The sequence below is a fragment of the Mus caroli genome, unplaced genomic scaffold (assembly GCF_978045245.1).
Source record: "Mus caroli unplaced genomic scaffold, Mus_caroli_1 scaffold_7, whole genome shotgun sequence".
In the NCBI taxonomy this organism is placed as follows: Eukaryota; Metazoa; Chordata; class Mammalia; order Rodentia; family Muridae; genus Mus; species Mus caroli.
Window position 1 is genome coordinate 26725788 of NW_028227262.1, and position 14916 is coordinate 26740703.

General features: G+C 40.4%; 1 protein-coding gene across 2 annotated transcripts in view; it reads right to left on the reverse strand.

Moving 5' to 3' along the window:
* The window catches only part of LOC110295777 (murinoglobulin-1), a 53368-nt gene extending 41657 nt beyond the window's left edge, over positions 1–11711 (reverse strand). For both annotated transcript variants that reach the window (XM_085839973.1, XM_085839972.1), the window contains exons 1-5: positions 11489–11711; positions 9940–10123; positions 9016–9175; positions 8847–8899; positions 9–29 (exon numbers count right to left, since the gene is read on the reverse strand). In XM_085839973.1, coding sequence (XP_085696099.1) covers positions 9–29; positions 8847–8899; positions 9016–9175; positions 9940–10123; positions 11489–11574 — 504 coding nt within the window. In that variant the 5' untranslated portion in view covers positions 11575–11711. The remainder of the gene's footprint in view (positions 1–8; positions 30–8846; positions 8900–9015; positions 9176–9939; positions 10124–11488) is intronic.
* Between the last annotated feature and the right edge of the window lie 3205 nt (positions 11712–14916).

Consider the following 14916-nt stretch of genomic DNA (forward strand, 5'->3'; position numbering starts at 1 on the left):
TTTCTTACCTCAATGTAAGCCAGAGGAAACTGAAACACAAGGAAAACAGTGTTAGTTTAGAACATCAGGCCACACCCCCTTTTGCAAACATGTTTACAAAGATATTTACATTGATTACTCAAAACTATCAAAATCATAGTCATGAAATAGCAACAAAAATAACCAAAAAAATGTGGTTGGGGGGGTCACCACAACATGAGGACCTAGATTAAAGGGTCTCAGTATTTGGAAGAATAAGAACCACTGATTTAGAAATTTCCTACACACAGCGAATTCAATAGATTTATAGAATAGGCTGTAGGATAGGAGTTTCAGCCAAAATGTGAGGAACTTCATATTCAGTAACAAAGTCAATTGTAAGCCAATTCACCAACATAGAGAACTCTTATGTGTATTTTCTAGAACTAACTGAGTCATACAAATCACTCAATAGATTGGGACTTACTCTACTCAAAAAGTACTTTGAGGAACATCATCAGTAAGATTTCTCTGATGTTCTGGGAGACCTGCCCTGAGCCTTTACAGTATGGAGATTACAGAATTTAATGTCCCAATCAGGAATATTTTTAGTGTGAAGTGGGGTTACTAGTTTTAAATATATCCAACCAAAACGTATATCTTTCGAGAGTTCTGGGCAAGCCTTATACAAACACTGCACACAGGCAGTGCCTTCCATTCCTTGTCTGATGAGCCACAGAGGGATTAGCTTGTTTAGTCAATACTCACCTCCTGAACATAGCTCAACAGACTAAATCAGTGCCTAACTCTGCCCAAGAAATAGAAAGAAAGGACTCAGTAGCTGCTCTTGCTTCAAAGGAGAGTTGCTGCTGATCAGGGCAAGGGCTGCAAGTTCAGAGCTTTTAATGGTGAAGTGTTTCTGATCAACTCAATGAAGTGTACATAGGAAGGACAGACAGGAACAGGAGGAACATTTAAGGTTCTCTGGTAACTGAGCTGTCTAAAGAGGCATGCTTATTTTAGGCAAGCACAAGTTTAAAGAAGACGGAGTCATTTATAGCACTGGAAAACAGATCAAGCAATGGCAGTCACAGGGAATTACAGTGATAGTGAACTCATTTCTGAAAGTATAGGAAAATAAGCCATGACAACGGATCATGGAAATGTGGTACGGGGTAAAAAATGGAATTTTTTAGCTATAAAACCTAAAGTCACAAAACTTGCAGGGAAATGGACAGAACTTTAAAAAGTTACAGAGATAAGGCAGGCTCAGAAAGTTAACTGCTGGGTGACCTTTCTCACATGTGGCTCCTCACTTCAAATATCTATAGTTATGTGTTTAATCTGGAGTACCTGTGAAAACACAGAAACAAGAAGAGGGCCTGGTTGGGAAATTCCTCAAGTAAGGGAGATGGCATGTTGTAGGTGACATGAAAGCACCTTGTACTTGTGGGGAGTGAGGAAAATAGTTGAAACTGGCATGAGTATGTGGGGTGAAAGAAGGTAGGGAGAGGGTAGGAGAAAGGAGGACCAGAGATGTGAGAAAAGGGTTGTTAGGGTAAGAGGGGAGGGTGGTTGAAGTGAGATGGGAGAGTGGGTGAAGTGAGAGGGGAGGGTAGGAATGGTGAGAGGGTTAACCAACTCTAACAATCTACAAAACAGTCATGTGGAAACTTACAGATTTATACTTGAATTAGAAATATAAGTTAAAAGGAGAGTTAGAAGGAAGATTCACTGCATTTCTTGAAAATGCTGTACCGGAAGGTCAAGGGTCACTAAACAAAGGTCTCAGTACTAGGCATGAGATACTTCATCCATGAGTTGTTTGTCAGGGAGGCCTAGAGACTTTCCAAACAATAAAGCATCTTGTCACTCTTCTCGATTGCCTGCAATAACTAGGTTGATAATATTCTATTGTGGAAGACACCACACATCTTAGGTAAAGTTGTAGAGAAATGAAGCTGGTACTGTGGCTTCCTCCCTGCTGCCAAGCCTTCTCAATGCTACAGAGTACTGTAGAGATGGCTGCCAGAGAGGAGACATCAATGGTCTCATCGAGCTGAGAACCCTGTGAAGTATAGTCCCAATCTGCCAGGTAAGATGTACCCATTAAATAGTGGTGCAACTTTTATGGTGGCAACCAACTGATCACTGATTAGGTTTGACTCTTGTTCTGCAAGATGGAATTCATATCAGGTACTGAAAACAAAGTCAACAGCCCACGACTGAGGAAGTCTTAAGCCCAAGGGGTCAGGGTCTGGGGGATGATACTTTTGTATAGCTAATTTGTCATGGTGCCAATTTGTCTTCTTAATAATTTATGCTTAAATTCATACACAAATACTACACTCAGATTGAAGGAGAAAAGCATTCAACCTGCAGTGTGACCTGGCTTCAGGACAGTAGGCATCCTCTATTTTCTGTGTACTTTATTTCCTGACCTTTTGAATTAGTTGGTACCTGGGACAGACACTTTCTCTTTCCTGTTCTCACTCTCAGCTTTAAGTACTGAAGAGGAACAGGAATCAGAGTAGGAAGGAGAAGAAGGAGGAGGAGGAGAAGAGAAAGAGGGGAGGAGGAAGAAGGATGAGAAGGAGATGAAGAGGAGGGGATAGGAAGAAGAGGAGGAGGAAGGTACAAACTGAAGTTTGAATTTTATAAAATTAGGATGATCCAAGGGAATAAAAGAAAAGTAATTGTTGTGTTAACAGATTTAGAGAACATTACTTGAGCCAGGCATGGTGGCATATGCTTTAATACCAGCAATCTTCGTGGCAGAGGCAGAGGCAGAGGAGGCAGAGGCAGAGGCAGAGGCAGAGGCAGAGGCAGAGGCAGAGGCAGAGGCAGAGGCAGAGGCAGAGGCAGAGGCAGAGGCAGAGGCAGAGGCAGAGGCAGAGGCAGAGGCAGAGGCAGAGGCAGAGGCAGAGGCAGAGGCAGAGGCAGAGGCAGAGGCAGAGGCAGAGGCAGAGGCAGAGGCAGAGGCAGACAGAGACAGAGACAGAGGCAGGAGAATACCTACAATCTTGGCCAGCCAGAATAACATGGTGAAACCATGTCTCAAAACAAAACAAAACAAAACAAAACAAAACAAAACAAAACAAAACAAAACAAAACAAAGCAAAGCAAAGCAAAGCAAAGCAAAGCAAAGCAAAGCAAAGCAAAACAAAACAAAACAAAACAAAACAAAACAAAACAAAACAAAACCATTGACACTGCAAAGTAGTCAAATTTTTGAAGTAAAAAAACTTTCCACAGAAGTCCCCGAGGCCCTGGTCTATATGCCAGGGAAGAAAACTGAGTTATAAAAAGTGAGTGAAGAAGTACAACTTTTCCTATCAGACCCAGGGACTAAAAATTCGAACAATCCCTGGGAGGTTGACAGATATAAAGAGGAACCACTAACAGATAATAAACATGGTGAAATCCTGGCTTCTTCCTCACACTCCTGGTCTAAGACAAATATTTACCCAAAGATCTACCATAGGGCTCTGCCTCCTAATTCTAGGGCACCTCTGCAGTAAAACTTTCTGACACCAGGACACGTTTACACTAAAGTTTCTGCCTTCAATCAAACTGATCAACACTAATTTAACGAAAGATGATCTCTTAAAGATCCCCCATGTTAGAGAGACAGGACTTCCCAAGCCCCTTCGGTATTCTTCCCACCCATGTGTCTGCTATCTGTGTGTTTCCTCACCTCTAATAAATGTCTCTGTTCATTGGCTAATTTTGCTTGCTGTGTTCAAGACTTTTCCTGCCTTTTAATTCTTTAAATGACAGAGAGATGAACCCTAAACTGTAGTGGCAATACTACATTATAACCAGCACACAAAATTGGTTTGAATCCAAGTAAGTAAGTGTTACTAATGAATTCAGCAAGATCAAAGTGATAAAAAAATAATGGGATCCTTAGAAACATTTCAATTACTCTGGAAATGCAGGCAACAAATTATAAATTCTCTAAACTCCATTCATTCATGAAAACTATGATTTGGGAATAAGTTAATTTCAATTAAGAAATCCAGTAGGCTTAAGAAGAACATTGCAAACCATTAGGAATATCTAAAAAGTAATCTAAAATAATGGGTAGAGATATACACACTAAACAGAAATGTTTGTTATTAAATGATTCATACACTTTCCGAATCAATATACATGTTAGAAATAATGTAGTCAAATTTCAAACGCTGATTGTAGAAGTGCAACCTGATAGTAAAATTTATATAAACCACCCAAGAGCAGTTGATGAAATTCTGAAGAAAAGGTTAATTCATGGATGTGAATTTACCCTAAATAAAAGTGGAAGTGCTGTCCTCTATGGGGCTCTGCACTGCATCGAACTGAAACAGATGCAGATACCCACAGCCAACCTTTAGAAGGAGGTCAGGAACACTTATGGAAGAGCTGGGGGAAGCATTAAAGGCCTCAAAGGGGATACAAACTCCATAGAAAGACCAACAGAGCCAATTATCCTGGACCACTAGGAGTTCTCAGAGTCTGAACACCAACCAAAGAACATCCATGTGCTATAATGAGCCACTCCCGGCCCCCAGTATGTAGCAGACAGGCAGGTCAGTCATCATGGCTACCTTGTCTGGTATCATTGGGAAAGGGTGAGCCTAATCTGGCAGAGACTTGATGCACCATGATGGGGAGATACCCAGGGGAAATCCCATCCTCTAGGAAGAGCAGGGGAGAGAAAATTGGAGGGGGGTGAGGAAATATGTTAAGGAGAGACTGGAAGGAGTAACAGTATTTGGGATGTAAATTAACTAATTAAAAAAGGAAGGGTCGATCACAGGGCTCCCAATGGAGAAGCTAGAGTAAGTACCCAAGGAGTTAAAGGGATATGCAACCCTATAGGGGGAACAACATGATGAACTAACCAGTACCCCGGAGCTCTTGTCTCTAGCTGCATATGTATCAAAAGATGGCCTAGTCGGCCATCACTGGAAAGAGAGGCCCATTAGACTTGAAAACTTTATATGCCCCAATACAGGGGAATGCCAGGGCCAAAAGAATGGGAATGGGTGGGTAGGGAAGTGGGGGGGTATGGGGGACTTTTGGGATAGCATTGGAAATGTAATTGAGGAAAATACGTAATAAAAATATTAAAAATTAAAAAAAAATAAAATTTATCTGAATCTAAAAAAAAAAAAAAAGGAAGGGTTGCAACTATTATGAAACTGGGAGGTGAACAAAGGAAGGGAGACACAGTTGGCAATGTGCTGGCTGCCAGTGTGTAAAGACTTGGGTTTCATCCTAGGATCCACATAAAAAGCAGGTAAAAGTATTCCTTGTAATCCCAGCTGGAGAAGCAAGCAGAACAGACAGTTCTTCAGGGGTCACTGTCCAGGCAGCCTAACCTAACCTGGTAATCAAGTTCCAGGCCAGTCAGAGAGGGTGACTCAGAATCCAAGTTGCATGGTATCCTAAAATTGACACCTGATATTGTCATATTATCTCCTGTCCAGCACGAGCATATGTATGTACACACACACACACACACACACAATAAACAGGCACTATATAGCCACACAAAGTACTAGGAAGCAAGTCAACAACTTTGGTGGTTTGAATAGGTATAGTTCCCAAAGACTCATGTTTTTAAATGAGTGACCCATAGGGAGTGGCACTATTAGGGGGTGTGGCCTTGATAGAATAGATGTTGTCTTCTTGGTGGAAACATGTCATTTAGTGGGTGGGATTTGAGATGCCAAATGTTCAAGCTATGCCTGGTATTACAGAGCCACTGGCTGTCTGCAGATTAGGATGTAGAACTCTCAGCTTGTCTAGTACTTCATGACATGACGATAGTGGACTAAACCTCTGAAACTGTGAGACAGTCCCAATGAAATGTTTTGTTGTTGTTTTTCTGTGTTTTTGTTGTTGTGTGTATGTGTGTGTATTTCTCTTTCTTTCTTTTTTCTTTTTCTTTGTTATGAGTTGCCATAGTCATGGTGTTTCAGCATAGCAATAAAACCCTAACCTACACTGTTAATTTTACCATGCCATAAGCCTACAAAGATGGGTAAAGGGATCGAGGAATTGTCCAGAACAATCCTACACATGTTTATATAATGAAGGATGGGACTTTAAACAATAATCCTAAATGAGGCAATCCAGACCCAGAAAGATAAACATGATATGCAACTTATAAGCAGAAACAAGCCGTAAAGTAACAGGTGAATTATACTTCATCCACAGATGCAGACAGACTAAGTAACAACGAGGGCTCTAGGGGATGCCTGGATCACCCTGGGAAGAGAAAACAGAATATATTTTACAGCTGTACTCAGGGATGTAGGAGATGGAAACAAGAGGAATCAGATCAGGAAGGGAGTGTGGGGCAAGATGATTGGAATTGGAGACATGTAGGGGTTGATGTGGTAACTTAGTGCAGTGAAAACCCCTGTAATTTTTTAGCGTGTCCTTTTTAAGGATTCCTAGTAATGGAGGATATGGAACCATCCTCTATAACCAGGTAAGGTTGCCAGTGGTGGGATTGGAACACCAACCCAGCCACAAAACCTTTGACCCACACCTGTCCTACCAGCAAGATGTGTGGAGTCAATGGTGACTCAGAGCTTGTGGGAGTGGCCAGCCAATGAATGGTCTGGTCTAACTTAAAGCCAAGCAATGAGAGGGAGCCCATGTCCCAAAACTTCTGCATGGCCAAGAATAAGAAGCTAGATGGCTCAGAATCCTAGTGTAGAACCAAATATGACTAACAGAGGGGGAAAAGATCAATGAAGTGATATCCTGCTATACTCATAAGATCAGTGCTCAGCCCAGTCTTCATCAGTGAGGCTTTCTCCAACAGCTTATGGGAGCAGATGTAGAGACCCACAACCAAACAATAGGTAGAGCTTGAGAAACCTTGAAGAAGAGTGGGAGCAAGGGTTGCAGGATTCACCGAGGTCAAGGACATCAGTAGAATGTAGCCTGCAGAATCAATAAAGCATGGCCCATAGGAGTTCACAGAGACTAAAGAGACAATCACGGAGCCTGCTGGGTCTGTGCTAAGTCCTCTGCATGCGTGCTGTGCTTGTTTAGCTCAGGGTGTGTGTAGGAGTCCTACCAGTGGAAGCAGGTATGTCTTTGACTCTTACTTGCTCTTGGAACCCTCTTACCAGGTTGTCTTGCCCAGCCTTTCTTTATATGAGGGTTTGTGGCTAGTCTTAGTGAATCTTGTGCCATGTTCAGTTGGTATCACTGGGAGTGCTACTCTTTTCTGAAGGGAAATGGATCTGGAGGAAAGAGAAAGTTGTTGGAGACTGGAAGGAACAGGGGGCAGGGAGGCTATGGCCAGGATGTTTTGATTAGAGAAGAACATATCATAGAAGAAAAGGTAAATACATACTTGATAAAATTATACAACAGATCATTGGGATAAACAGAATTTTTAGACTCTCCAAAAAATGGTGTCCACTGTAATTTGTTATTTGTAAAGAACAATTTAAGTGGATTGATACTCTGTTTAATATTTAAATATTTCTTTCAGAATTTTGTACAGAATTTTCTGATGATATTCATCCCTTCCAGATCTATCTCCTTTCCCTACATACCCAAGTTAGTTTTTTTTTCCCCATCCATTAATTCCAATTTGTGCTGTGTATCTATATATTCTTGGATATTCGGACTTCCACAGGAGTATGTTAGGCTTAGAAGGGTCTATACTCTTAAGAAAAATAATTTTCCCAATAGCTGTCATAACAATAGGTCATCAGCTAGAAGTGTTACTTCATTTCCATCTACCCTCTCCATGTAAGGATATTTTTTTTTAAATTGTATGTGCTTGTGCATGCTAACCCAACTCTAAGTTCATATGGGCAGCTGCCATGCTGTGTTTAGAGGATTGTTCCCTTGCATTTATTCTGTCTCTAACAGTTTTCACCTCTGGCTCTTCAGTTTTTCCTTCCTCCCTGACACAATAATCTCAGTGCCTCTGGAAGCAAGGATGTGATTTAGATTTCCAATTTAGGATTTCATATGCTATAGTCAAGCATGTAGAGACAGGAACCATCATTTCTACTTGCTAGCTTCCATATAGCTGGAAGGTGTTATCCATAATAACAGAGGGGGAGATGATGATCAATCTTACCCAGATGTGAAGCCTATGAACTATGAGAACCACTGTCTGGGTAAGACATGCCCACTGGTGCAGTATTGGGACAAATGTGAAGGAAGTAACCAACCTCTTCTGACTGGATTAAGTCCCACTGTACGAGATGAAATTTACACACTTGTCATTGTAGAGCCAAGATCCTGAGGTTTCATGCATCATAGGCCCCAAGCAAGAAGCCACTACTATTATGCTGCTAAAGGACACAGGATTAAGCCAACTGTTACTGATTTATTCTTAAAGCACCCCTCATCCCTCCTCAGAGAAGCTTCTTCTCATATTAGAAGGAACTTAACACAGGTCCCCACAACTTGTCTGAGGACAGAGAAGAGACTGAAATGCAAGTTTAGTCTTAAAAGACTCTGTTTAGGGAAGAACCCAAGTTTTAAATACAACATTATAAAAATAATAGAGATTGTGAGAGAAGTAGTCCTGTTACACTAGAAATGGATAACTTAAGGATGGCACAAAGAAGCAGAATCTGCAAAAGTAATGACTGAAAAGCATAACCAGCTGAAAGATTCTATCCAATAATAGTCTCCACAAAGAAAACCCAAATATGCCTAACCAATAAGCTACAAAATAAGGACACTCACATACAAAGAAACCATAGGGTCCCCAATTGTAACTCAGTGACGGATATAAATAGGCAAAAGAGTAGAAGAGAAAACAACTCATGCCTCAGAAGGGGCTGGAAATTAGAATTTTGCTTTGACATTTCTGTCTTGAAGAATCCACCAATACCCACAGGTTAAAGACTCACCAACTCATTCAGGGGACGTAGCGTTTTATCCATAGAGACAACCCGAAATTTAACTTGATAAAGAGAGAGAGAGAGAGAGAGAATTTACTAGTGAGGTCCACAGACACAGCCCTTCTTGCCATGTTCAGGATGGTGTCTTAATTCCTTTGCCCACAGTGGAGCTTCATACCTGATTGTCCTGGCTTGTACACGGGCTTATCTGTCTGGACAAAGACAACACTTTCTTTGTTCTTCACAAGCACTGCTTTCCTTTTGCTGAATTCATGGGTTGGCCCTTTGATGTCCACATAGAGAAAATCCTCCTCTTCAGAAGAGGAGAGTCTAGGCATCTGAGAACACCAGGAACAAGAGACCCTTCACCATCTGACTCTCAGCACTTCTTAGATTACCTCACTAACCGTCTCTCCTTCCATCTCACAGGAAAGAGGTGGAGGGTCCATCAGTTTCTCTTTAAGGATTACATGGAGGAAAAAACAGTGTCATGGAAAAAATAATGAAAAGAAAACACAGCATTTTGTGTAAGTCAATGTGAGTTTATGTGGGCACAAAAACAGTGATTTTTACGGAGTAATTAGAATCTTGATAGAAAATTAACTCTAAGAAATGAAAGAAAATTAGCTCTAACTCTGAAACTGAGGCTGAGAGAAAGGCAATTTATTACTGGTTACAGGAATTATGTCTTGAGGATAGGCCCCAAAGAAAAAACCCAGCCCTTACTCAGGATATCAGGATTATGAATAGGAGATGTGGTTCTAATTAGATGGAGTGCTGTTTAAAAGTTTATTAACTCACTAGCGGGAAGTACTATGAATTGGCAAACACTTTCTTTTTCTGGGCCATAGTCTTTTTTGTTGTTGTTGTTGAGGCAATTCAATGGAAAAGTAATGTATGCACAAGTATGGTCTCTTCTTATTTTGTGGTGGGATGATCTATTCTATTTGTTTATTGGGTAAATGTTCTAAATTTCTATTGTTTTCAGTTCACTGATATGCTTCTAGATTAACTTTTTTAGAAATATATATGAGGTTATATATACATATTCACAATATGTTCATAAATATAAAATAAATCAGGACAGGTATATAGTACTCACAATGAAGGAAACACATTGGAACAAGTCCTTCTCAATCACCAGCTCATCGAACAGGTTTTTCCTTCCTGATTGAGATACCAAGGAAGCTGTGACAGTCACTGTCTCATTCAGATGGTATAGATGGAGGCAGATTTTCTCAGGGGTCTCAGTGTAGAGCTGAGAAGGGACCAGCACCATATACTTCCTGCAAAGAAAGGAGATCTGGCCAGCTGATGACAGAGCTCATTGTCTATAACTGGAGTTTCACCAAAGTAACCATTACCATTCATATTTCGATAGCTTGAGATGGCAGGTTGACAGTGTGGCAGATGTCACAGTTTGCCACACAGCAGAGTGGAAAGACAGTTATCAGCTCATCAATCATCACCTACAGCAGTGATACCTGCTGCAGCACGTTCAAATGGCAATATACTACCTTCACTAAACTGCCAGAGTTCAAGTTCTAGAAAGTTTTTATTTTTTTAAATGAAAATATGAGAGAGATAATTATTGATTTCATAAGAAATTATCATGAGTGCTTTTCATTAGAATTTTAAATTCCTTTTAACAATTATTTATTTATTTTATGTATATGAGGACACTGTAACTGTCTTCAGACATGCCAGAAGAGGACATCGGCCCCATTACAGATGTTTTTGAGCCACCATGTGGTTGCTGGGAATTGAACTCAGGACCTCTGGAAGAACAGTCAGTGCTCTTAACCACTGAGCCATCTCTCCAGAACCCATTTTTAATTCTTAAAATATAACTCATTACCCTGTTTTTATTTTGGGTACTCTTCAAACTAATATTTATAATGTGACAGTGAAATTCTAACTCGCATAAATCACCTATGCTGTACTTGGGCAAATGTCAAAGGCTATCTGTAGGAATCATTCTCTTCTTTTTCCTAGAATTAGAGATTTTGTCCCCCAAAATCTAGCCTGTCACTGCTATATCACAGTATGTAAAAACATTACTAGCTTGCTTTATATTTCAACACCTTGAATATCTTTTTCTGATCACAGACACAAAAGTTACTCAACAACATAATCCTATTTTATGGTTATTTTTGACATTAAAATAAATTCTCCTAGTAGTTTAATCCAAGGTCTTTGATCCTAACAAATGTATTATTTTAGGACACAAACATCCACAGGGTTCTGATGCGCCTGAAGTCTTATCTGTCTCAAGGTTACACCACTGGCTACACATTTCCAACTAAGAATGTTAACAATCTAAATGCTTACTTTTCAAAGTGATTACATAGTTTTAACACTAGAGAATGTCTCTGACCATTGGGATTTGAGAAAATACTGGTTCAGTAATAAGGGAAAAGTTATTCTAAATCACACCACACCTCAGTTTAGTAACAATGATTGCTTTAGAGTAGGAAAAATGATTATCCAGAATCATGCAATACTAAAGTTGAAGCACACATATACAATTATTTGGTAGTTATAAAGAAAAAGAATTTAAGGAGGTTTTTAGGGGAAGGGGCTGTAAAAGGAAATGGATTGTTTTTTGATTTGAGGAGAGAATATACGAAGAAGGCTTTGGAGGTACTCACGAGTCTCCATTGAGTGAAGAAGCAGAAGGCAGGAAGGCAAGAAGAACCGAAAAAAGGCACAGCTGAGCCCATCTGCTCTTCCACATGGTGTGGTAAGAAAGGACGGGAGGACAGGGCTTATGGTGTCTCCTCCTTAACACTGTCTCCAGAGTCCTCTACAGCCGGCTTATTTATGAGTCCTCTCTGAAAACAAAAAGCACTGCCCAAGGTGTTTCAATAGCAAAATAGAATATTTGTTCTCTGTTAATGTCACTGTGTTCAGTGGTGGCCAGAGAATAACTCAAATAAATTACAACAGTCTTAGGAAAGGTGCCAGCAGAGCTGTGGTTGGCATTGGTAAAGGGTCAAGGCCACAGAACTTGCTTCATCTGAAGTAGAGAAGACTTTAATGACCTGTAAATCTTTGCAGTAGGTGGCTACGCTTTGACTATGTGACATTTGCCACCTAATTGCTTTTACTCACTTATAATCTAGTGGCACTCTCCGGGAATGTGACATCTTCGTTTCTCTCCTTCCTCATTGAAGAGTCACCAGAGTAGTCCACGTTGCAGATTTTAAGTTCTGTCTCTGATTGTTCAAGTATCTGCTTTTATGTGTCTTGTGTATAAAAAGGGGACTGTGGATACTGGGTAAGCTAAAATATCTCATGTATTACAAGTCACTGTACCTAATTCTTTGTTATAACATCAGTTTACAAGTCTCATCTAGAAGCATGCTTCTCTATCTCTACAGTTTGCTAGGATGCCCTGTATAACTGTTCCACTAAAGATGTTTGTTTCAATTGTTGAGGGATCAGTCTTTGGGATGCAGCTTGGATCCTCTGGAATGATATTAACGTATGAGTTAGGAACCACATTAGAATTTCTAGTCTAGATCATAGGGCTGTTTATTTTTGCAAAGATCCTGTGATATTGGCTAGAGGGGGAGGCATAGCATAAACTGAATCAATTATAATGTAGTCACATTGAGTAAAGAGAAAGGACGTGCTAGCAGGGGTGTAACGTAAGCATGAAAGAGATGAAAAAGAAAGAAAATGTATGCCTTACATGGTGGTGCACCCCTTTATCTCAAAAACTAAGGAGGTAAAGGAAGGCATATCTCTGAATTTGAGGACAGCCTGATCTACAAAGCCAGTTGAGAACATCCAGGGCTTGCATTGAGAAAAACTCTGGTTTGAAAGAAAAGCCAACACAAAACATCTGTATTTCACTGATAGACCTCTGAACCCCAAATTAATCAATAGTAGACTATTGATAGTTCCAGACATGTTGGTTAACTCAAGTTCAGGACATCCAGGTGAGGGTGATACAGGACAGGTTTTGGTGCTGGCACAACTGGTTGTTGTCATGTAGAAGAATTCGAATCGATCCATTCCTATCTACTTGTACTAAGGTCAAAACTAAGTGGATCAAGGAAGTTCACATAAAATCAGAGACACTGAAACTTATAGAGGAGAAAGTGGGGAAAAGCCTCAAAGATATGGGCACAGGGGGAAAATTCCTGAATAGAACAGCAATGGCTTGTGCTGTAAGATCGAGAATTGACAAATGGGACCTCATGAAACTGCAAAGCTTCTGCAAGGCAAAAGACTCCATCAATAAGACAAAAAGGCCACCAACAGATTGGGAAAGGATCTTTACCTTTCCTAAATCAGATAGGGGACTGATACCCAATATATATAAAGAACTCAAGAAGGTGGACTCCAGAAAATCAAATAACCCCATTAAAAAATGGGGCTCAGAATTGAACAAAGAATTCTCACCCAAGGAATACCGAATGGCAGAGAAGCACCTGAAAAAAAATGTTCAACATCCTTAATCATCAGGGAAATGCAAATCAAAACAACCCTGAGATTCCATCTCACACCAGTCAGAATGGCTAAGATTAAAAATTCAGGTGACAGCAGATGCTGGCGAGGATGTGGAGAAAGAGGAACATTCCTCCATTGTTGGTGGGATTGCAAGCTTGTACAACCACTCTGGAAATCAGTCTGGCGGTTCCTCAGAAAATTGGACATAGTACTACCGGAGGATACCGCAATACCTCTTCTGGGCATATATCCAGAAGATGTCCCAACTGGTAAGAAGGACACATGCTCCCCTATGTTCATAGCAGCCTTATTTATAATAGCCAGAAGCTGGAAAGAACCCAGATGCCCCTCAACAGAGGAATGGATACAAAAAATGTGGTACATTTACACAATGGAGTACTACTCAGCTATTAAAAAGAATGAATTTATGAAATTCCTAGGCAAATGGATGGACCTGGAGGGCATCATCCTGAGTGAGGTAACACAATCACAAAAGAACTCAAATGATATGTACTCACTGATAAGTGGGTATTAGCCCAGAAAGTTAGTATACCCGAGATACAAGATACAATTTGCAAAACACATGAAACTGAAGAAAAATGAAGATCAAAGTGTGGACACTTTGCCCCTTCTTAGAATTCTAAACAATCACCCATGGAAGTAGTTACAGAGAGAAAGTTTAGAGCTGAGACAAAAGGATGGATCATTGCCACAGACCCTCTTGGTCCCTGTGTCTGCGTGGAACCGGTCTCTCGGGCAGGTGGGCAAAGCATAGGATTAATTGACAAACAGACACACACAGGAGAGGTGTTGAATCTGATTGTAATATCAGGTTGAGCTTTAGACTATTTTATAATACAGAAAATTACCAGGAGCTACAAATCACATCAGACAAGGTACACTGAAATTTACCAGATACAAGAGAATGACTGCAAAAGGAATTTGCAGGAATCAAATAAATGTTTAAAATAGAGATTAGCAGCCCTGCCTAGGATCAGCCTAGTGACAGGCAAGAATTTCAAACTTTAGTGTTAATAGCACCAGGGGGTAATTACTCTTGGCAGGCCTCAAAAATAATGTAGTGTCACGGACCCCTTAAATTCTTGCTAATTCTTATCTTATCTGGAGAATCTCCATTTATCAGGAGAGTATATCAACTTGCTCTTAGTATGGAATGTAACCTGTAATTAAGATTTCTATCTCAGTGAAATTCCCAGGCTCTTTCTGCAGACCAATTGAGCTAATGGCTCTGTCTATTGTAATGCTTAATTAGTTACTGAATAGGTTAAACTCCTTGCTGTTATCTGGGATCGTGGAACACTGGGGAGGCTTTATCTATGTCAGAATTCAATCTTAAAAGGCAGTTATAATAGGATAATTACTAATAGAGAGCACGTGGATCCATACACTAGACTAACGCGGGAATGGAAAATTAATTTTTGGGATAGAGAGAATGCCAGACTCTAGGAGGGAGTTTCCGTGAAACTCTTTTCCTTGTGGTCAGCTTCCAAGCCTCCACTTGTCAAACTGACTCGACTGGAGAGCGTGGCATTTCTCCCTTTCTTTTTTTATTTTTCAACCGAAGTTCCAGGATGTCCCGCTTTATCCTAGCTACAGA